The following is a 24,860-nucleotide window of genomic DNA, read 5'->3' as shown; positions in this document are numbered from 1 at the left end:
TCCTTACCATCTCTGTGAACCGATCTGCACAGGCCATTCGAACTTGTTCCGGGGTTGCTGGACTCTTCACTATGAAGTCCTCGACTATGTCTCTTTCTTTGCATGCTGCAGCCACAGCATCAGTGATGGCAAAGAACACAGATGACCCCAAGAACATCCCGGACTCCCCCAGGCCCTGCAAGAAAGCACATTTGTTTTAGAACCTTCTATAGTAGATTACAAACTATATTTCAGGGCCCAGATCTTTATTCTCCATTGTGTCCCCAACTCTGAGCAAGTGTCTCACTCACAATAATTCTCAATAAATGTTTGTTCACTGATTTATTGACTGAATGAAACTTGAATACTCTTAAAAATCCCAGTATCACCTGAGCTTCCCATATCTGTAATACTGTCTAGGTTGAATATTTGTTCTATAGGAAAGGAATGTGTCTACAGGAAAGGGGGAGGTTACCCTATTTAGGGAAGCACAATAAATAGCCAATGTCATGAGCAGAGAGAAAAAATGCCTCATTATGTCTGCAGAATCAGGGAGGGTAGGGTACTCTATAAGAATGAGTATAGACTTTGGTACCAGATAAAGGGTTGAAAGCCTATCATCCACAAGGAATAGTCAGGTAATATAAAGGGGGTACTGTGAGTAGTTGAAGGACAGTAAGGAAAAGCGGGAATCATGGTGAAGTAGAGATACCCCCAGGTCCTGTCTCAAGGGGCAGCTGTTTTTCAGTTCTAGCTAATTTATGCCTTCTAAGAATGTAGCCAAAATAACCAGATCATCCAATTTTTCAAGAGAATTTAGATGTTCTTATTTTAATGTACAATTCCCTGATACTTAAAAGCACTGTAGGTCACAGAAAACACATCTGCAGCCTAGATTCAGTCAGTGGCCCTCCACTCTGCAGCCCTAGATATTAAGTTTGAATCCTGGCCCTTACTCCCTCTGTTTTTATGGGTGAGATTCTCTCTCCAGCCTCTGTTTCTTTATTGGTGAAATTCAGGCAATGGTATCTACCTTACAGGGTGCTGTGAAGTTCCACAAGTGCAAAAGCACCCAGCGGTACTTGGTAGGTCCCTGTTATTACACAGCACCTTCCATAGGGCCCCTGTAAACCCCTGATTTTCCTGAGGGTCTGTGTAAGAGTGGCTGGCCACAACCACAGGACTCAAGCGTCCTGCCTGTCCTATTGCTCTTAGGATCTGAAAGCTGCTCTCTGTGGGCTCTGAGCTTCCTTTTGCCTTTTCCTCTTTGAGTGATTTCCCGCCTGATGAGAATCCAAGGGTGCTGCTGATTGCCCTTCGTTTCAAACATGCACCCCCCCACCCAAGTGTCATCATCACACACTAGAGGAAGTTCCTGGGATGAAAGTGGGCTCCAGTTTGGAAATGATAAAATTCCAGCAAATATATGTGGACTTGTTTTCTCTTATATCAATTTGTCACCCCTAGTAAGAAGTTTCCTGAAAGACTTGAAAGAAAATTAAAAAAAATTTTTTTTAATGTTTATTTTTGAGAGAGAGAAAGAGAGAGAGAGACAGAGTGTGAGTTGGGGAGGGTCAGAGAGAGGGAGACACAGAATCCAAACCAGGCTCTAGACTCTGAGCTGTTAACATAGAGCCCAGCGGAGGGCTCGAACTCACAAACTGAACTGTTAGATCATGACCTGAGCCGAAGTCAGTAGCTCAATAGACTGAGCCACCCAGACACCCTGAAAGAAAATTTTGACAATACATCTCAAACCTAAAGGAAATTTCTACTCTGAGATGATTTTCATGTAATCTGCATACAGCAGTGCAAATAAATGCTGACCTTTATTTTGATTTGCAGTTCCACGACTTTAGCAGTTACTAAGGGTTCGTGTCTTTGGTTCCTGACACTATTGACATTTTGGGCCAGATAATTCTTTGTTGTGGGGGCTGTCTTGTACATTGAAGGCTGTTTAGCGGCATCTCTGGCCTCTCTACCCAGAGCAGTGACATCTCCTCCCTCCAGATGCTGGTCCATCTCCAGACATTGTCAAATGTATCCTGGGGACCATTTGAAACCACTGTCCTATATCCATTTCTGCGTATGGATGAGGACCCTGAGCTCCCAAGAGGGGAGTGATTTGTCTACCATCATAGGGAGCTGGTGAGGCTGGGGTGAAAACTCAGCTCCACTGAGGTCCTCCACTGAGACCTCAGTCCAGGATTCTTCCCATGCTGCCATGCTTCCTAAGATTTTAGTTAAGTTTCTTTTCTTTTTTTTTTTTTTTTTCAGTTGAGGTTGCTTTTCTTTTTAAGTTGTTTTATTTTTTATTTTTTTTAAAATTTACATCCAAATTAGTTAGCATATAGTACAACAATATTTCAAGAGTAGATTCCCTAGTGCCCCTTACCCATTTAGCCCATCCCCCCCTCCCACAACCCCTCCTGTAACCCTCAGTTTGTTCTCCATATTTTTGAGTCTCTTCTGTTTTGTCCTCCTCCCTGTTTTTATATTATTTTTGTTTCCCTTCCCTTATGCTCATCTGTTTTGTCTCTTAAAGTCCTCATATGAGTGAAGTCATATGATTTTTGTCTTTCTCTGACTAATTTCACTTAGCATAATACCTCCATTTCCAATCATGTAGTTGCAAATGGCAAGATTTCATTCTTTTTGATTGCCGAGTAATACTCCACTGTGTATATATATATATATATATATATATATATATATATATATACCACATTTTCTTTATCCATTCATCCATCGATGGACATTTGGGCTCTTTCCATACTTTGGCTATTGTTGATACTGCTGCTATAAACATGGGGGTGCATGTGTCCCTTCAAAATAGCACACCTGTATCCCTTGGATAAATGCCTACTAGTGCAATTGCTCGGTCATAGGGTAGTTCTATTTTTAGTTTTTTGAGGAACCTTCATACTGTTTTCCAGAGTGGCTGCACCACCTTGAATTCCCACCAACAATGCAAAAGAGATCCTCTTTCTCTGTATCCTCGCCAACATCTGTTGTTGCTTGAGTAGTCTTAAGTTTCTTAAGTGAAAATATTCCATCAAATCAGAGCTTTTCACCTGGAAATTTAGAGTTTCCAGTGAAAGAGGATATTAATAAATAAAATCTCTAGCCAAGGATGGCCATTGGACAGAGATCATTTATCCTCTCTGAATCTCACTTTTCTCTAGGTGATTCACCTCCAAATTCTAACAGTCTATTATGATTTGGTTCTGATACAGGTTGACATGTATTCTTTATTTTTTCCACCTGCTTCATTTACCATGCTACCTGCATTGCATAGTAGTAGGTTTGGGTGCTTACCTTGGATGAATAGATGGTTAATGGGGTTTGTGATGATGGCAACAAGGAGACATTGAACTCCTCTGGGACGTCAGTGATGGTTGGAATTTTATATTCATCTGGGCCTCGAGAGTACAGAACACCTTCTGGGGAATATTTTAGCTCTTCAGTGGTATAAAGGCCCATTCCCTGAATAAAGGAACCTTCAACCTGAAAGGGGAAAATGTCAAGCTCTGTGATACTGTATGTTTCTTAGAAGGCCTTTACCTATCCCACAGTGGCTTTCAGGAAGTGGCAGTTATCTAAGTGGGCCAGTACCTACCTGCCCAATATCAATGGCAGGATTTAGGCTGCAACATGCATCCATGATGATGTCCGTTCTGATTTTCTGCCAAAAATTAAAATTACCTCATCATAACAACTTAAAAATATTATATGAAGGTTTATTTAAATGGTATCCAGAACTCCTATTGGTTAATTAACACTGCACTGAACCTCATTAATATTAGAGGTGGTAAGAAATCTGCCAAATTCTTCAATTTTAGTGCTACGACTGGCAATGACCCCAGAAGATCTTTCTATTTTGACTTCTCTTTTTTTTATGTCAAACTTCTTTCTTTAATTTTTTTAAATGTTTTTATTTATTTTTGAGACCAAGAGAGACAGAGCATGAGCAGGGGAGGGGCAGAGAGAGAGGGAGACACAGAATCCCAAGCAGGCTCCAGGCTCTGAGTGGTCAGCACAGAGCCCGACAAAGGGCTCGAACTCACGGACTGTGAGATCGTGACCTGAGCTGAAGTTGGACGCTTAACCGACTGAGCCACCCAGGCACCCCTGATTTTGACCTCTCTTAAGTGACTCCAAAGTCCATGGTATGTTAGTGCCTTTGAGTGTCACTTAGTAAATAATTGAGCCTGGTTGTTCTTCTGATTCTAAACCTGGATTTGTTGTTCTTTTTTTTTTTTTAATGTTTATTTATTTTTGACACAGAGAGAGACAGAGCATGAGTGGGGGAGGGGCAGAGAGAGAGAGGGAGACACAGAATCTGAAATAGGCTCCAGGCTCTGAGCTGTCAGCACAGAGCCTGATGCGGGGCTCGAACTCACAGACCGCAAGATCATAATCTGAGCTGAAGTCGGACGCTCAACCGACTGAGCCACCCAGGCGCCCCTGGATTTGTTGTCCTTATACAATTCATGAGCTCATCTAGTCCTCATGATGATTTGATGTAGATAGTTTTTTTTTAAAGTTTATTTTTGAGAGACAGAGAGAGAGGGGGAGACAGAATCCCAAGAAGACTCCATGTGATCAGTGCAGAGCCCAACCCAGGGCTTGAACTCACAGTGAGATGATGACCTGAGCTGAAATCAAGAGTCAGATGCTTAACTGATTGAGCCACCCAGGTGCCCTGATGTAGATGATTGCCATTTTACTGAAGAAATCATGTAGCCATAGTGGCATGTTTGAAATTAGAGATTTGAAAGATATTGGACCATATTATGGGAAAATGTTGAGAATATCTTTGACTTTGCTTATCCACTTCGTTGGATAAGAACGGATGAGAATTGGATGAGAAACATCACAATGATTTGGCCCTTATGTTTTGGAACAAGCATGTGTAGATAGGTTGTTAAGGAGTCACAGAAAACCCCTAGGTGCCTGTGGTCTATCCAGGAATACCTTTGGGCTTTCCTTCTGCCCTCACATCCCATGCTTGTTCTGACAATATCATCATTCTCTGTTGAGGCACACTAGCTGGGCTACCTTCTATCTAGCTTTTTGGATCAGCAGCTCTCTTTTGACTCAAATGTTGACCTCTCAGACAACCTCCTATGTTCATTCTCAACAGCTAGGGCAGGACGTTGGACACACCTCAGGGTGGGCCTGTGACTGGCAGGTGTTTGGATTCAGCAACCACAAATAACTGGCAGCAGTAGGCCTGTCATTTAATTTCTCTGATTTCCCTTTAATTAAAAGAAATTTTGCCTCTTCAAGGAATAAGCTATTTTAAGGGACTGAAGTAATACCAAAATGACTGGACCTTAACCAGTAATAAGGAAGCCATAGGGACAACCAAATTTTCACTGTTCTGGTTCCATAAATTCTGGAAGACCCCCATGAGATTTCTTTCTTTAGGGATTTATACCAAAGCCCTCTGATAGAATTGCCAGATAAAATAGGTATGTCCCCAACTCTGCATTGAACATATTTGTACCAGAAATTTATTTGTTGTTTAATCACGCATCCTATATTTTTATTTGCTAGCAACAAATCTGGTTGATTTCTAAACTAGTTGATTTCTAAAAACAGCTTTTCTCTGAGTATGGAGTCTTGAATGGGTTACAGGTATGTCAAGACACTGACACTTGGACTTTTGCAGGGGTCTGGACCAGGATTTTCAGGTTGGTCACCTGCCACCATGGTTTCCTTGTTTGCAAAAGTGTGCTGGCAAATATTATCATTATCTATGCGTGCCATTATGTGAAAGACATTAGGAAATATACTTTTAAAATAATTATATAAGCAATCTATGATCCTGATTTCATGAGTTTACTTCCTCACAATGATCTAGAATGAAAATGGGGACATAATGTATCCTAAGGAGGAACCTGAGTGGAATGTGAAGGCAAGTGCTCTCCAGACATCCCTTCATTTACCGTCTTTTCTGTATAATTTATATAAAATCTAAGTGATGGACAAATTTACCAGCAATGGGGCAATAAAAGGCATTTTGATAAGATTTGCAAGTCAATATTTCCAATTTCCTTCTTATTTTACATAAACTGACCATTTCTAGTTTCAGGTAAAATGGTTCAAGATGATGTTGGAATAATCTGTGTATGGAATTTAGATGTGTCATTGGTCCATTCTGTAGATTTCCTAGCAATTTCCATACTTTGGATATACTATATTCTCTTTAAGGTTTCTGTAATCTCTCTATTCCGAGAATGATACCTGGGGTATATTCATAGGTTTACCTTTTATGGTGGAAGTTGTTAACTTTTGATTACATGTGACTCCCTGATTCCAGAAGGACGCTCAATTAAGTAGCAAGCACAACAATTATTTTCAGACCTCCTCTCCCCAGCCCCCCCAATCTTTTTTGTTAGGGACAGTAGTACCTTTGGGATAACTGACTTTAGAGAAACATCACAGTGCTATCTGCTCTCAAATATTTACTGAAGACAATTTATTAAATTACCTATTCCTTCAGATTAGATAAATTGACCTTTAGGAACAGAATCTTACCTCCAGTTTTTTTAGAAAAACTTTGAAAAGCAACTTTGTTGTATGAAATGGAATAAAAAACAATGCACTTTAGGCTGTCATGAACAATTCTGCTTTTGACTACTGCTTTAAAATTTTTTTTAATTAAATTAATTTTTTATTGAGGTATAATTGACATACAACATTATATTAGTTTCAGGTATACAATATGATTTGATATTTGTATATATATCAAAATGACCATCACAATAAGTCTAGTTAACTTCTACCACCATACATAGTTAAATTTTATTTTCTTGTGATGAGGACTTTGAAGATCTAGTCTCTAAGCAACTTTCAAATATGCAATACAGTATTATTAACTATAGTTACCATTTTGTACTTATTCCCCATGACTTAATTCTTTTATAACTGGAAGTTTGTGCCTTTTGACCCCCTTTTCTCTCTTCATCCCCCCACCCCCACCCCCCACCTCTGGCAACTACCAACCACTGTTAGGAGCAATTCCTTTTGACTACTTCTTTTTTTTTTTTTTTTTTCAACGTTTATTTATTTTTGGGACAGAGAGAGACAGAGCATGAACGGGGGAGGGGCAGAGAGAGAGAGGGAGACACAGAATCGGAAACAGGCTCCAGGCTCTGAGCCATCAGCCCAGAGCCTGACGCGGGGCTCGAACTCACGGACCGCGAGATCGTGACCTGGCTGAAGTCGGACGCTTAACCGACTGCGCCACCCAGGCGCCCCTTGACTACTTCTTTTTAAGTGAAAATTCAGAATAAGCCTGGATCTCTAGATATTCCCAAGGAATTGAAAAAAAAAAATACTGTTCTTATTGTACAAGTAGTACATAATGAAATTGGGCTATTTAATGTGCAACATAATTTTGTTGTTGTTGTTGTTGGTTTAATTTGCCAAGAGGAAAGTTATATTTGGTTTACCTTGTGAGCGCCTGTCAGGCAGTCAATTTCAACCTCAGAACAGGCTGCTCCATAGACATAGTATGGAAAAGGGTCTCCTTCTCCCTTCTCCCAGTCCATGTCGGCCTTGTATCCCCTGATGGAAGAAATAAAGCCCACCAGCTTGGGGTGGTGATAGCAGTGAGGTTGCAAACAATGTTGACTCATTTTAAAAGTTATTTAAGTTTTAAAGTGTCCAGCTCAATGACTGCATGTCTGACGAGAAGGAACCAGAGGGGCCACAGCAGTGGAGAAAGAATGTGCAGAGTCTACACTCAAGTATTTAGACGCAAAGGGTCACAGTGTATGCAACTTGCTCTCAAATGGATCAGAAATAACAATATACAAAGAGAGAGAGGGAGGGGGGAAATGATAAAGCAAATGTGACAAATTACAGTAGGTACTTCTGGATAGAAAGGATATATAGTATTCCTTCTACTATATTTGCAACTCTTCTACGAATTTAAAGTACTTTCCAAATGAAAACAAAACAAAACAAAAAACCAAACCAAAACAAAAAAGTTATTAAAGTTTTATGATAGCATTTCATCTTACTGATACTTCAACTGCTTTTTAAGGTTTTTTTTTTTAAGTTTATTTATTTATTTTGAGAGAAAGAGAGAGAGCACAAGCAGGGAAGGGGCAGAGAGAGAATTCCAAGCAGGTTCTGTGCTGTCAGCGCAGAGCCCAACACAGGGCTTGATCCCAGAAACTGTGAGATCACAATCTGAGCCAAAATCAAGAGTCGGACACTTAACTGGCTGAACCACTCAGGTACCACTCAACTGCTTTTTAAACTCATTTAAACTGCTACTTGTATTTGCAACCTAGCTAATTATAGCAGCACTGTCATGTGCCTCCATTTAAAAAGGATACCCTTTGTGTTTCAGTTAAGAAGCCAAAAAGAAAGAATCCAACAGGCTGTTTTGGTCCGACCTCCCAGTGTGTCTGTATTCACAGTGTAGAGTTTGAGCTTTTAGCTCTGTGGATTGAGAACCTCAACTGATTTTATCAGCATTCCCAAAGGAACCCTCTAGACTATGGTAACCAAACTCACTGGGGAATTGATGGTAATTCAGAGCTGGTAAAAAAGGGCATGTGATTCAATGCATTAATGTACAATGGAAGATGTACCCAGCTAGATGGCTGACTTGCTCTCTTCTTGGGTAACGGAACTCAGAAATTTAGAACTCATGTGCAGGGCACTGGGCTGGGCTATTACCTGCCTCCTTCCTTCCTTTTTCATGAGAAATTTCTTGACTGTTCTCTGTCTCTGTGCATGTGTGTGTTTAGTTTGGTGGTTTGTTTCACTACATTGTAAAACTGCTGTCATACACTTCCTGAATTTGACCATCAGTTCTCCTCTTTGTGTTTCACTCAATTAACATGAATTGACTGAGGGCCTTCCACTGACAGACACTGTACAAAGAGAGGAGCTTCAAACAGAAAGCTTTTATGGTAAAGGAGGGACGGTTTATAAAATTGAGTTGGAAGTTATTTCCAATGATATTTTTTTACTATCCAACAGTGAATAGTAAATAATGATTAGATGTTCTAAGTCTTGTTAAAAAATTAAAAAAAAAATTTTAGATATTTATTTATTTTTGAGAGGAAGAGAGAGAGCACACACACACAAGAGCGCAAGTGGGGGAGGGTTAGAGAGAGAGGGAGACAGAATCCGAAGCAGGGTCCAGGCTCGCAGCTGTCAGCACAGAGCCTGATGCAGGGTTCGAACTCATAGACCACCAGATCATGACCTGAGCCAAAGTCAGACACTCAACCAACTGAGCCACCCAGGTGCCCCTAAAAAATGTTTTTTACCCAATAAGGGTATTTTTATTATTTAATATTTCTTTGGATATAGTTCAAAGGCTTACATAAAATCAGTTTTAGACTGAGAAGGGACCTCAATGATCACATAATAAAAACTTACTTTACAAATAAGGGAACTAAGGCCCAGAACAATTGAGTTACCTTATATTTTCTCAGCTAAGTCCAGACATTATTGTAATTTTTACCTGAAGTATCCAGTGGCTGAAAGACTGATTCTTTGTTCAAAAGCAGCTTCTATCTGAAGAATGGGCATATTTAGTCAGAATAAAATAAATACATCATCTGATAGGTGAAAATGAAGGTATTCCCTATATCAAAATTGACATCTGGTAATTGTTGCTGGTGTTTTGTTACCAGTAAAGGAACACATTGTAATATTTTTTTTTCCCCTTAGCTGGTACATTAACAATTTCCTTCTGATTGAGTTGAAACGTCTGAACTAAATAAGGCAGAATCCTGCCACACATCCATGATGTAGGGGCTTAGTTCCCAAAGTATTTTGGGATAAAGTTCTAAATGTTAGAACTTTAGTTAAGTGTGCGTGTAAGTGTGGGATAAGTGTTCCGATGAGATAAGAGAAAGGCTGTTGTAAAGTTGGATTAGTTGAGTCATTTCCTTTGAGACATGTTTAATAGCAATTAGGCCTTTTAGTTTTCTTCCTTCCCATTTAAAACACCTTTTTCTTTTTTTGGTGGCTTAGGAAGGCTTGGTCTTTTCCTTTTCTTATTTAAGCAGAGTGGGTAAGGCCTGCTGGGTATTCTTCATGTATTTCCATTCCTCCCCTCAGTGATGCTGTTCCCTGTGTGCTCTCTCACACATACCTGGTATACAGCATGGAGCAGCTGTCTCAACCTTTTACGATCCTGCCCTTTTGCAGAAATCCACGCCCAGAAAAACTCTGTGTGGTGCAGTTGTACACTGCCACGATGCTCTCAGCACTGGTTAGGACTGCTTTCTCATTTGTAGTAACAAACAGAGTGGAACACTTACCCAGTCCTCCCATGTACCTCCTGGATTTTTCTTAATGATGGGCTCAAGGCGTTTCAGAAGGATCTGACATGCATTCTTGAAAGGGTAAAGAAGTGCATTCTCATTAGAGAAGAGCCCAATGGTTAGGATTTGTGTGGAAGAATAGTAATCGATAATTGATTAGGTCAGTGAATGTTTATGGAGCGCTTGATACTGATACATTGGGAACACAGAGACAATAACAACACAGTCTCTGACCTTGAGGAGGGTATCAGTTATTGCAGGTTTTTAAAAAACTTCCCTGGTTCACTTCCTGTGAAAATATGGGCTCAGCTGAATTTCTACTTTCAGGTCCTCTTTCTAAGAATATTTGTTTTGTGTTCTTAATTCCTTCTCTTTTTCTACATTTTTGACTTACATCTTCTTTTGTATTTTCCAGCCATTAAAATAAAAGGAACAAAACATCTTATTTTCATTCTACTCTGTGCTTTCCTATCTGCACCAATAACATGCCAATATCCCTCTGGATCTGAAATATTATTCAACTCTCTGTCCATCTTTCCATATGTTCATCCATCCACCATCAAACTACTGCAGTGAAGGCCTTGGCTTTGGGTGTGAAGTGAGAAAATAACTAAATTTGTCTTTATAATAATCTAGATCTGCAAAGTTTCTGATCCTTAACTAAACCTAAAACTCTAGAAGATGGATTAATCTTAGTTTGGGTTGACAACTCCTGTACACGCTGAGTGATTCTTATCTTGTGTTTGATCCTATCCAAAATTGGGTCTCATGAATTTGAAGTTTCCCACACATTTGTTCTGAGGGAAAGAGCCTCTGGATTTTATTTTTTTTATTTTTATTTTTTTTAAATTTTTTTTTTCAATGTTTATTTATTTTTGGGACAGAGAGAGACAGAGCATGAACGGGGGAGGGGCAGAGAGAGAGGGAGACACAGAATCGGAAACAGGCTCCAGGCTCTGAGCCATCAGCCCAGAGCCCGACGCGGGGCTCGAACTCACGGACCGCGAGATCGTGACCTGGCTGAAGTCGGACGCTTAACCGACTGTGCCACCCAGGCGCCCCTGGATTTTAGCCCCTAACAAGTATCCCCACAAAGATAAGATGGATTTGAAAGTGATGCCTCTTGGTAGCATAAGTGCAGTGTTCTGAAAATATGCCTCCCCACAACATCCCAATGGAAAAAGTGGAACGTTTATAACAGAAACATGACAAATAGATATTACTTCAAAAGTACATGCAATCAGATATCTTAATTAAGGAATAGTGAAGTCATAATCTATTCTGAAGTAGTGAAAAAAAACCCAATCAGTTAGAAAACAAGTATAAAGGATAAGCATGAGTGCTGTGGTAGAATTCCACTCATGTAGACACTTTAATTGAACCATATCTACTTGGCTCGGGTTCTGCCTGCTTACCTGCCTGCAAGAACTTGTTTGTATCAGAGGAAACATGCCCAGTGCTGAGTTGCATGGTATACCCAGATTTCTTCTTTCTGTGTCTACCAGGGACAGAGACTGCTTGTTCACCAACATCTATTCTCCCCTTCTTCCATAGTAGCTGGGCATGTGGTGATTCACTACTCCACATTTCCCCAACCTCCCCTGCAGTTAGATGTGGCCTGAGCCTGGTTCTGCTAGTGGATGATCAGTGGCAGTGACTTGCATCACTTCGAGGTCTGATCTCCATGCTTTTTCCCTGATGATGATGCTCAGGGCAACCTTGAAAGCCACATGTTGAAGGTGGAAGAACAGCCATTAACCTCAGAGTACTCTAATGACCAAGCTCTCTCTCTGGACTGGTAGGTATGTAAAAAAAAAAAAAAGGGACTTTTGTTGTGTTTGACTCACTGTATTATGTGTCTATTTGTCACCTCAGTTTAGCCTACTCTAACTGGCACCCTCTCCTGATATTTTGGCTATCCTAAGCCTATGTTTAGTGACACAGATGACTTCTCCGAACCCAACTGCTCATGTCTGTATCCAGCTAAGAAAACCAGCAATATGGAAAAAGTGCTGAAGGGAAAGACAGACAGCAGGAAGCACCTGCACGGCTTTGCCATTGATGTCCGAACCAATGGAAGCTGCTGTAGCAATTGTATTCGGTACCGTGGCTGTACTTGTTTCACAGATGTGCATATAAGACATGGGTAGTTTTAATTCACGGCTGGCCACCTATGAGCAAAAGAAATATTTTCATGTTCAGCAAAGTCTTTTATGAAGATTTTAGTCATGTTTTAAATGAAAAAATACTACCATTCTTATTACATCCATGATATGCTTGAAAACCTAAAATAAAAGTTAAAACCACTTTTTAGTAGAGCCTTATGCTGGTTATTTATTTATTTAATTTTAGAGAGAGAGTGAGTGGGGGATAGGGTCAGAGGGAGAGAGAGAGAGAATCTTAAGCAGGCTCTGTGCTCAACCTGGAGCCTGACACAGGGCTTCATCCCATAACCCTGGGATCATGACCTGAGCTGAAATCAAGAGTCAGATGCTCCATTGACTGGGCCACTGAGGTGCCCTGCCTCATGCTGATTTTTAAAATGTTTTCTTGGCAATATTATGTAGTGGTTCTTCCATCCAAAATTAGTGTTTAGATGTTAAGTATTTCCTTAACATCTTTATACTTACACTTAGATATTAATTATTTTTATTTTACTTTATTATTATTATTTTTTTTCGTTTTACATGGCTGTAGTGACAGGAAGAGAGAGATTGGATTGACTGGTTCAAAGGTTGGTCTTAAATCTGTTGATATCAGCATCAGATGAATTTGAAATGCCCCTGAGGGCCCGTCTTCTCTCTAGCCCTCATCCCCACTTTAGCTTTGGATTCCCCCCTTGTCTTCTATTTGCTCCCTCCTGCCATACTCCTCTAGTATTTGCTGTTCACTATTTTCTGTTCTTTTTCTTTCAGTTCCTCTAGCAGACACATGTGGAAAGAAAGGCATTTAATCACAATAAATGAAAAAGAGAAAAAGCATTGTTTTGTTTTTTGTGCTCTTTTAATTTTTACAAAACCACTTTCTTCAGATGTCTGTAGTTATGTACTTGTCCTCAAGTGCCAATCTACAGATTAATGCTGTTGTAAAAGTGAGTTTCCCCAGAAAGAGGCAATATGATAAAAAAGAAAAGGACAATTTTATTGTTTGTTGGTGATGAAGAGCCAAAGGGAATTTATTGCGTCCTATAAGTGGGAAGGACAGAGCCAGTGTCATGTATATCTGTATCTAAGTCTTTATGGTTTCATCAGCGTCCTCTTGCTGCCTTACACATTTGTTTTTCTTTCTATGATGGCTATGTTATTTCCAAGAGAGACATGCTTCCTCTATGGCACAGGAAAATTGCCTCTGACAACCCCTGGCTTATAACATAGGAACTAAACAACCACAAGAGAATGATAGTTCTTTTCTACCAGGACCTACACATCAGTCCCAGGAAAGGATCTCGGTCTTATGCCTTCCTCCTGGACCCATCCTTGCAGCCAGTGGATTCAGGCACCATGACTAGCCAGACCTGGCATGTGTACCCATATCTGTGCAGTTGGGGAAAAGAGGGAGATGGGGCTAAAAGGTACCAGAATTGAGGAGGCCTTTAGGAATATATGTAGGTCCTGTATTCCAAAGGAGCTAAGGGGCTGGATAGTCAAAAGCTGTGGACGTGTACATAATAATCTAACAAGTTTGTCAATTTATTTATTTAATTTAAAGAATTATTCTTTTTTTCTCTTGATTTCTCTTTTTTTTCTCAACTGCATGATGGCAGTTGATGAAATACTTGTCCTTACTTGTCCAATAGTGTATTAGCAACCTAATATTGTCGTCCAAACTTTAAAAATCATACATACTGGCCTCAAAATAGAAATTCCTACTCTAGTAAGCCTGCATGGCACAACTACCACAGTGTTCCAGGGGCCCATTAGTGATGTTTTCACTAACAACAATCCCCACCCATAAAGCCTGGCCAAGCTCCAGGTCTATTTGTACATGCATGGAATTTCTGTCACCTCAGACATTCTATTTGATATGTACGAAGCTTTTCAACCAAATAGTCAAGATCTTAGGGCTTGAATACAGGGGCCATCATATATCTTAAAATTAGTGCCACATGTCATTCATGTCAACAATGTATAGAGAGATTAACAACTGACTTTCACTATTTGTAGACAACACAATACTCTATGTGGAAAGCCCAAAAGGCTCCTCCAAAAAACTGCTAGAACTAATACATGAATTCAGCAAAGTCACAGGATATAAAACTAATGTACAGAAATCTGTTGCATTTCTAAACACCAATAATAAAGCAGTAGAAAAAGAAATCAAGGAATCAATCCTGTTTACAACTGCACCAAAACCAATAAGATACCTAAGAATAAACCTAACCAAAGAGGTAAAAGATCTGTACTCTGAAAACTATAGAATACTTATGAAAGAAAGTGAGGAAGACACAAAGAAATGGAAGAACATTCCATGCTCATAGACTGGAAGAACATTGTTAAAATGTCTAAACTACCCAAAGCAATCTACACATTTAAGGCAATTCCTATCAAAAGACCACCAGAAATTTTCAGAGAGCTAGAAAAAACAATCTTAAAATGTGTATGAAATTACAAAAGGCCCCAAATAACTAAAGCAATCCTGAAAGAGAAAAGCAAAGCTGGAGCAATCACAATTCCAGACTTTAAACTGTATTACAAAGCTGTAGTCATCAAGGCAGTATGGTACCAAGACAAAAACAGACACATAGATCAATGGAACAGAAAAGAAAACCCAGAAATGGACCTACAGCTGTATGGTCAACTAATCTTTGCCATAGCAGGAAAGAATATCCAATGGAAAAAAAGATAGTCTATTCAACAAATAGTGTTGGGAAACCGGACAGCAACATGAAGAAGAATGAAAATGGACCACTTTCTTACACCATATACAAAAATAAATTCAAAGTGGATGAAAGACCTAAATGTGAGACAGGAAACCATCAAAATCCTAGAGGAGAACATAGGCAGCAACCTCTCTGACCTCGGCCATAGACATGTCTCCAGAGGCAAGGGAAACAAAAGCAAAAATGAAGTATTGGGACTTCATCAAGATTAAAAGCTTCTGCACAGCAAAGGAAACAATCACAAAACTAAAAGCCTACAGAATGTGAGAAGATATTTGCAATTGACATATCTGATAAAGGGTTAGTATCCAAAATTTATAAAAACTTATGAAACTCAACACCCCCCAAAAAACAAATAATCCTATGAAGACATGAATAGACATTTACCAAAGAAGACATCCAGATGGCTAACAGGCACATGAAAAGATACTCAACATCAGTCATCATCAGGGAAACACAAATCAAAACCATGATGAGATAACACCTCACACCTGGCAGATGGCTAAAATTAACAACACAAGAAACAACAAGTGTTGGTGAGAATGCAGATCCCTCTTGCACTGTTGGTGGGAATGTGATCTGGTGCAGCCACTCTGGAAAACAGTATGGAGATTCCTCAAACAGTTAAAAATAGAACTACCTTGTGATCCAGCAATTACACTACTAGGTATTTATCCAAAGGATATGAAAATACAGATTTGAAGGGGTGCATGCACCCCAATGTTTATAGCAGTATTATCAACAATAGCTAAACTATGGAAAGAGCCCAAATGTCCATTGACTGATGAATGGATAAATGAGATGTGGTGTGTGTGTGTGTGTGTGCGTGTGTGTGTGTGTGTGTGTGTGTGTGTGTGTGTGTGTGTATATATATATATATATATATATATATATATATATATATATATATAATGTATTATGCTAAGTAAAATAAGTCTGCCAGAGAAAGGCAAATACTTACTATATGATTTCACTCATATTTGGAATTTAAGAAACAAAACAGATGATTGTATGGGAATGGGAAAAAAAGAGGGAGAAAAGGAAACAAACTATAAGAACTCTTTATGATAGAGAAGAAACTGAGGGTCAGTGGAGTGGGGAGAGTGTGGGTGGGCTAAATGGGTGATGGATATTAAGGGGGGGAATTACAGACCTGTCATGTTGAGCATGGGTGTTATACGTGAGTGATGAATCAGTAAATTCTACTTCTGAAAATAATACTACACTATGTTAACTACAATTAAAAATTTTTTAATATTTATTTTTGAGACAGAGAGATAGAGTGAGAGCAGGGGAGGGGCAGAGAGAGAGAGAGAGAGAAAGAGAGAGAGAGAGAGAGAGAGAGAGAGAGAGAGAGAGGGGGGGGGGACACACAGAATCTGAAGCAGGCTCCAGGCTCTGAGCTGTCAGCACAGAGCCCACCGTGGGGCTTGAACTCACAAACGGTGAGATCATGACCTGAGCTGAAGTCAGATGCTTAACCAACTGAGCCACCCAGGCACCCCTCTAACTGCAATTTAAATAAAAATGTAAAAACAAAGTAGTAAGTATAAAAACAATTTTAAAAAGAGAGAGATTAAGGACTTAATTTTATTGATCTTACCTGAAGCATTTTGGTGTGAATACCTTGTCCCAGTTCGTTGCCTCCATGTGTGACCAATACAGACCCATCTGTGTAGATATGAACAAGTGCAGCTGCCTAGTAAAACAACCCAGAAGGCACAGATCAGTGCAAGTTTAGTGAGGTTCAATATTAAAAAATGAGTGGTGAAATACCAGTCTCACAGAGTGAGGAGGGTCACAGAGGCAGGCTTTCCTGGTGGGATTCTGAAGCTTAGTTCTGTTTTGTGCAAAAGTCACCTGTAAAGAACATTCCTATTTAGGAAACTTGTTTTAATAGGAGCCCCTTTGGATACCCAGGAGTTATGAGTATCGGTTCCAACTATTTGAAAGTCGATTCCCTGATTAAAATCTCTGGCTGACCACTCAGCTAACTAATTAAACATTTGTTAGGTACCTGACACGTGTTATGTGCCAACCTGTGCTCAGCTCTGGATGTACACAGATGGGCAAGATGTGGTTCTTCCTCAACAGTGTAGTAGCTCACACTGTAATGGGGAGACAGGTTGGAAAGCAGGTCATTATAATGCAGAATGATTTGTGAGATAATGGGCATGGCATAAGGGGCTCTGGGAACCTGGGAGGACAGATCCAACTGCTTTTGAGAAGCTTGGGGAAGGATTTCCCTAAAGAGACAACTGAATGGAATCATGAAGGGAAGAAAGGTTCATCACTGGGCAAGTTGGGCAAAAATTCCCCATTGTCTGTAAGGGAAAGCCTAGCTCTTTATTACAATATGAGGCCTTTCAGGATTTGGTCTCTTGTACTTTCCCAATTCCATTGTCATCTTTTCCTGCTTTGGCTTACTGCTGCTCCCTCCTGACCTGTGCTCATGCTTATGCTGTTCTTACTTCCTGGCCCACTCCCCAGCCTTCAGATTCACACCTATAGTCTCGGTTCTGTTAAAGTTTCCCCACATGCTTCTCATTCCCATCTTGGACGGATCAGTTACATGCTTCTCTGCACTTCCTCTTACAGGGTGAACTGGGTTGATTAATGTCTCCTGCAAATTCCTGTCCACCTGGAACTTCAGAATGTAACCTTATTTGAAATACAGTTTTGCAGATATAATCAGTTAAGATGAGGTTATAGTGGATTAGGGTGGGCTCTAAATTCAATGACTAGTGTCCTTATATAAGGCTGTGTGAAGACACACAGCAAAGAAGGCCTCATGAAGATGGAGGCAGAGATTAGAGTGATGTGGCCACAAGCCGAGGAACACCAGGAGCCACCATAAGCTGGAGGAGGCAAAGAAGAGTTTTCCTCTGGAGATTTCTGACGGAGCATTGCCCTCCTGACACCTTGATTTTGAACTCCAAGCCTCCAGAACTGTGAGAGCATAAAAGTGTTGTTGTAAGCCACACAGTTTGTGGTACTTTCTTGAGGCAGCCATAGGAAATGAATACAGGGGGGTGACAAGCTCTTCTGTGTGAGTCTCATGGTGGAAGGGCACCTGGTCTCATTCAAGTGTGTGTCCTATAGAGAACTTAGAGCAAGTCTGAATCACAGAGGCACTAAATAAATGTTTGTTGAATTGGACAAATGGAAATGTTTCATTTCAGGAGGAGGAGGAGGAAAAGGGGGAGGAATTAGGACTTTGTTCTGTCTGGAGATGCCTGGAGGCCCAGAATAGCTTGGAGGAGCTTTGGGGCACCCAGGCTTATAGATGCTAATAATAATATTTATCACCGTGGGCCTTTTGATTCCCTCTTGATAATGCTCCCAATGCCTAGTTTGGAGAGTAGGTGTTCCAACTTTGTGAGTCATCAGCTGCCCTGAAATAATACATTTCAACTCCTAGCCTGGTGATTCTTGGGTGCATCAATTTGGAACTCTGAAGAAACTAGAGACCTTTCAAACAGAGCTTTAAAATCATTGCTTGGTTTAAGGATTTGTTGTGTGTGTGGCAAGATGAGAAGTTGGCTCCCATGACTGATGGTGGAGAGTAGACTGTGTTATAGATGAGGGGCAGCCATAGAGGTGCGGGGAGGTGTTTTATAATAAAAAATAAAAATGTGGTCTTTGTCTCTGATTTTTGACACAGAGGTCCTAAAACCCTGGGAATTTATTATTTTATGTTTGCTGTTCAGATGATTCTCTGGGGAAACCTAGACAGCTTGGCGGGGGGGGGGGGGGCTGGTGAGAATTGTTGCCAGAAAAACCAAACATGTGGTTAGAGGGTTCCAGCCTTCAGCCCCCACCCCTACCTTCAGGGAGGGGGGAGGGACTAGAGATTGAGTTCAATCACAATAGCCAATGATTTAATCAATTATGCCTATGTAATGAAATCTTCATAAAACTCACAAACAATGGGGTTTGGGGAGCTTCTGGGTTGGTGAACACATCCACAAGCTGGAGTGAGAGGGCATAAAAGGCCCACACCTCTTCTCCCACACCTTGCTTTATGCATCTCTTCCATGTGGCTGTTCTTGGATGGTATCTTTTGTAACAAATTGGTAATAATTGTAAGTAAAATGCTTTCCTGAATTTTGTGGTTGTTCTAGCAAATTATCAAACCTATGGGAGGTGGGGAGTGGACAACCCCTGATTTTGTAGTTGCCTGGGCAGAAGTGTGAGTAGCTTGGGCACCCCACTTTTACTGGTGTCTTAAGTGGAGGCAGTCTTATGGGACTTAGCCCTTGATCTGTGGGGTCTGTGCTAACTCTGGGTAGTTAGTGTCAGAATCGAATTGAATTGTTGCATGCTCATTTGGTGTTGGAGAATTGATGCAGAAAAAACACAACATTTGGTGTCAGAGAAAAAAATCACACAGGCAGATATCTAGAATCTCTTACGCTCCAGCTATTAAGTCAGTCCCAGCTTGTAAGTGTGACAGTTAACCTTCCTGCACCTCTGTAGAGAATGGGCATGCTGGACCTGAACAGGTCTGTGACTCAGGAGGCCAGGGAGTCTCATCCTACCTGCTGGAGGAGCCCCAGTCCTGAGAGGTGTGCCTGAGATCTCCTGAGGGAGAGGCGTGGGCTGCCTAGAATAACTACACAGTGTTTCAGAAACCCTGCCAAGTGCTTTATATTTATTAGATTTTGAATCCTTATCAATCCTAAGAGAAAGGATTATTATTCTCATTATATAATTAAGGAAGCTGAGGCTCAAAGAGGTTAAATAATTTGCTTGATATCACTCAGCTAGTAAGTGGCAGGGCAAGGATTTCTCAGGTCCACCTGACTCCAGTTAATTAGGGTTTGGGGGCAACTTCTTTATTCCCTAAGAAGGATTTCCTTGGACAGGGCAGCTTTTGTGGTGTGTGCATGTGTGTGTGTGTCTATTGGCTGCTAGTAGTTGGATGTAAATGGAAACATGCTTTCAGTGATATACACACAAGGGAGATCTAGTGCATTTTTAGATTTAGATTTAGATCTAATGCATATAAGATCTCTTCAGTTGCAGAGTCTCTGCTTCTGGTGGAAAATAATGGGAGGCAACATTTCCCAGTTTTCTAGACAGCTTTCCCACATTTGACCCATTGGGATTGCTGGGAAGACTTGTCTGTACCAGTCTTGTGTTATTTAATGGTCTCATCTATTTGCCACCTTTCCTCCTCACCTTCTGGAGAGGGCCTCTGAATGACCTGCCTCTTCCTTTTGCAAATCTACCTGGAAGGATTTTTGGACCACACTTCCCTATTTCCCCATCAGAAATGACACATATTCCTGGGAGAAGTGGCTCAAAACAGCCAGCTGGTCAGGGCAACATGCAGTGACTTCTCTGCCTAGACTTGGGGGTATTGAGGAGAACTGAGATATCTGGGGGCACAGACCAGGAGAGGCCTCCTTCCTGCCTAAGCCATAACCTTGGGCTCAGAAAGCTCAACACAATGGGCCTTGTGGGCTCTTGTTCCCTTTAGAATAGGGATGATTCAGGGTTGGGTGAGGTGATGATGGTCATGGTCACTGCTGTGTCTTGGCTGTTATGCTGGGGCAGTTCTCAGGCTTGCTGATGCCATTTTCTGCCACTGAGACATTTTTCTACTACACTGTGTTGAATGTGCTTGCAGAGAGGGGGCTGCTCAGGAGAGTTCTGTACATTTCTCCCAGATGCTGAGGGAGGGAGGGGCTCAGTGCCTGGGACATATGACACTCTCCCAAAATCACCAACAGCTGATTGGGGTAGCAGTGCATCTGACATGAGGGTTATTTTCCACATATAAAAGCTTTACCTGATGATAGCTTGTTGCAGCAAAGCCGACTGAAAACTTCATGGGGATAATTGCAATGCCTTTCTTTTTCCAATAATTCTTCTTGTTAAACTCTTCCACTTGTATTCTTCTGCTATGAAAGGAAGACTTGTCCAGACACTCATTCCAACATCTTATCAGGGTCTCGGGGCTGAATGCTTGTTTGTAGATGGTTTTATCAATTGTTTTGTACATGTTCTTCTCCCTAATCTGAAATGGGTGAGAAGCTGAGTCAATAGTTATGGTAAGATAGAAACTGACAGCAAAATAGATACTTGAAAAGCTTCCCCATTAAGAAGAACAAACTTTGGTGGGGAGAAGACAGGGTGTATCTTCTTTCTTTGAACAGCATGTGGTTTTGCAAAACTAATGGGGGTTATTTCTCATCTCTTCTCTAACGTACCAGTCAGGGCTTCTCCCTACCTGAGGTTAGGGGTAGTAATTGGCCCCTGAAGGGCACTAGGAAGGAGGGGCTGAAAAAAAGCAGATATTCCTTTTTTTCCTACAATGTTCAGAGGATGAAGAAGAGTTGGTAGATTGTATATAAAAGCAAGGATTTATTGTCATAACTGAAGATTTGTTCTGATAGAGAGGAAATTGCATTGCAGCTAATAACAAATATCAGATCTTCTCTAAGCCTTCTGATTGACTTTGGAAGGTGTGGTCAAATCTTTTTAAAAATGTATTTGGATATGGGTGTGTCCTATGTCCTAGAAGCCTGCAAGACTTGACAAGGAGGGGCGCCTGGGTGGCGCAGTCGGTTGAGCGTCCGACTTCAGCCAGGTCACGATCTTGCGGTCCGTGAGTTCGAGCCCCGCGTCAGGCTCTGGGCTGATGGCTCGGAGCCTGGAGCCTGTTTCCGATTCTGTGTCTCCCTCTCTCTCTGCCCCTCGCCCGTTCATGCTCTGCCTCTCTCTGTCCCAAGAAATAAATAAACGTTGAAAAAAAAATTTAAAAAAAAAAAAAAAAAAAAAAAGACTTGACAAGGAAAGAAGCCTACTGAGATACACTCTGGAAATTTTCATTATCCGCATTTCACTCTAGTAACAATAAAAGAATTATTATTATCAACGGTAACATTAGAATAATACTATCCAGTTTATGAAAACAAATACTATTCAGTTTACGAAAACAAATACTATCCAGTTTATGAAAACGAAGTGCTAACTCATTTGATTCTTGCAGAAATCTATGTAGTGAGTCACAATGTCCTCATTGTATAGATAAAGAAACTGAACCACAAAGAGGTTGACTTTCCTTGTTCAAGTTGTTGCATTTGCCTGGATTACCTTCCCATTATCTGTGCCTATTATTCTTTAAGGCCTATCTTAAGTGTCATCTTCTCTGGAAAGTTCTTCCTGACTCTCCTCCCCTCAAGCCAAAGTGATGTCTTCCTCCTTTGTACCCATAGAACACTTTATGTGACTTCTCTGAGGATAACTATTGTCTTCCTTGTACAATATGTAGGTGTTCTCTTGTGTGCAGAAGTACCCTGATAATCACAAACCCAGTCGTCCTCTCTGTTGAACTTAGTGGCAAAGGGGTTCAAAGGGCATTATATAGAGAGGGCTTTCTGGAGCAGATGGACTATATTGGGGAAATGAAAAAGAAGCATAAAATGTAGGCTGGGGTCTACTTGAAATGTGTGAGGGGCAAAAAAGTGTTATTAATAATTATCTCAATTGCCAGTGGCTGCCTCTCTCTGCCTTAGCATCCTGTGTATACTGTGCACCTTCTAGGATACTGTACAAAATAATATTTTTAGAGGGCATTCTTTTGGCAGTGTATCTCTTAAAAGTTTTCAATAAATTTATCCTAAAGATATATACAATGGAGCAAAAATACATCTATATTTTGGTATGTGTGTACCAAGATGTTTCTCGCAACATCATTTCAATAGCCAAAAATGGGTGACAACATAAATGTATATCAATAGTGGGGTGCCTAAATAAATCATGGTAAGTCCACGTTACATAATACTATTCAGTTATGAAAAAGAATGAAGTGGTTCATTCTGCTGACACAGGAAGATGGTCATGGCCTACTGTCAAGCAGAAAAAGTAAGGTGCAGAATAATATGTTTATCATAGTCTCATTTTGGTAAATAACTGTCTATGTACATATATATTATATATAAATATTTATGTTTGTTTATGTATGTGTGTATGAATACAGAGGGCTGGGACAATAAACATAGAACCATTAACAATGGTTGTCCTTGACTAATAGGGATGATGGAATGAAGAAGGGGACATTCACTTTTTACTTTACTTATTTACTTTATTCTTTTTTAAAAGTTTTTTTTTTTTTTTAGTTTTTAAATTTTATTTACTTATTTTGAGTGAGAGAGAACATAAGCAGGGGAGGGGCAGGGAGAGAGGGAGAGGGAGAGACAGAATCCCAAGCAGGCTCGGCACCATCAGCACAGAGCCTAATGTAGGGCTAGAATTCACGAACCATGAGATTATGACCTGAGCCAAGATCAAGAGTCAGATGCTCAACCAACTGTGCCACCCAGGTGCCCCCATTTAAAAAAAAAATCTTTTTAATGTTTATTTATTTTTGAGAGAGAGAGACACAGAGCATGAGTGGGGGATGGGTCAGAGAGAGAGGGAGACACAGAATCCGAAGCAGGCTCCAGGCTCTGAGCTGTCAGCACAGAGCCCGACGCGGGGCTTGGACCCACAAACCACGAGATCATGACCTGTGCTTAAGTCAGATGTTTAACGACTGAGCCACCCAGACGCCCCTAGGTGCCCCCACTTTTTGGGCCCTGGGTTGGGCTCATGCTGACAGTGCAGAGTCTGCTTGGGATTCTCTCTCTCCCTCTCCCTCAAAATAAATAAAATAAACTTTAAAAACAAAAAGTAATTATTTTTGTACAAATTAGAAAAAAGAAAGAACCAGAAAGCTTTTTGCATAAGGAGGTAGGAAGATAGTGGAGTCATTTCCTTCAGGTAGCATTTAATTTATATTGAATTCTGAACCAGGACTAATTTGAGTGGTTCTTCTATGGTTTTTCAATTTCTATGGTTCCCTACCTCATCTGATTCTTCACTAACCTTGGTTATGACCTTGATTACAACCTTACCTCTTCTGGCAGAAGGCCACATTTGGCTGCCACAGCTGTGATGCAAGATTCTGTTATCAGGGTTCCTTGTGGGAAGCCAAATCCGCGAAAGGCCGTATTGGATGGTAAATTTGTCATGCATGCCCGGCCCCGGAATCGAAGGTTGTGGATTTTATATGCATTTTCCAGCTTTAATATAAGAAATTCTGTTACCTAAAGTAAAAGGAGATATTAATATATATATATATATCAGGCATTGTTTTTTTTTTTTTTTTTTTTTTTTTTTTTGTAAAATCAAGTACAGTCTAACTGCTTGTGGAACTTGATAAGTAGTTGAAGAAACATGCTCCATAAAGACTCACCTAGAAATTCTGCGTTCTATTCATGATTAGGGATGGTGCTAGTTTCTGATGCACATACCTGCTCAGAGTCATCCAGTGTGCATCCTCCATTAATGAAACACTCAATGTCTAGAGCTTTGATTCGCCCATTGTTCATGAATCCCACCTGTCACCAGATGATGGACATTTTATGATCTGTTTAAAATTAACATGCCAAGTTCAAGTCACAGCCCAGCTCCACTACTGGGTGGGATTGAAGACAGACTCTGCTCCTGTTTGCTTGGTGGTGTGCCACACCTGGCTATCCCCTTGATTTTCAGTGCTTGGCTGATAAAGACCTCCTCTGATCTGGATTTTGCTGAGCCTTTCCTTTCAACATGTGATTTCCCGGCTTTGCAGTCAGTGTGGAATTCCAAAGTCCTTGCTTGCCTCCTGGTATATAATTGCTACCCTCTTCTTCCTTATTTCT

The 24,860-nt window shown here is 40.6% G+C and overlaps 1 protein-coding gene across 1 annotated transcript in view; it reads right to left on the bottom strand.

Annotated features, from left to right (window-relative positions):
* The window catches only part of LOC121030893 (aldehyde oxidase 2), an 86,857-nt gene that overhangs the window by 15,284 nt on the left and 46,713 nt on the right, over window positions 1-24,860 (bottom strand). The window contains exons 24-34 of the mRNA XM_040475799.1: window positions 24,471-24,557; window positions 24,072-24,263; window positions 20,963-21,190; window positions 16,769-16,864; window positions 12,329-12,457; window positions 10,284-10,358; window positions 9,479-9,531; window positions 7,443-7,557; window positions 3,599-3,664; window positions 3,298-3,486; window positions 8-175 (exon numbers count right to left, since the gene is read on the bottom strand). Coding sequence (XP_040331733.1) covers window positions 8-175; window positions 3,298-3,486; window positions 3,599-3,664; window positions 7,443-7,557; window positions 9,479-9,531; window positions 10,284-10,358; window positions 12,329-12,457; window positions 16,769-16,864; window positions 20,963-21,190; window positions 24,072-24,263; window positions 24,471-24,557 — 1,398 coding nt within the window. The remainder of the gene's footprint in view (window positions 1-7; window positions 176-3,297; window positions 3,487-3,598; window positions 3,665-7,442; window positions 7,558-9,478; window positions 9,532-10,283; window positions 10,359-12,328; window positions 12,458-16,768; window positions 16,865-20,962; window positions 21,191-24,071; window positions 24,264-24,470; window positions 24,558-24,860) is intronic.

Source organism: Herpailurus yagouaroundi, unplaced genomic scaffold, assembly GCF_014898765.1.
Source record: "Herpailurus yagouaroundi ecotype Mexico unplaced genomic scaffold, PumYag 140, whole genome shotgun sequence".
NCBI lineage: Eukaryota > Metazoa > Chordata > Mammalia > Carnivora > Felidae > Herpailurus > Herpailurus yagouaroundi.
Note: the sequence above shows the minus strand (reverse complement) of the source record. Positions and strands in the feature narration are given on the sequence as shown.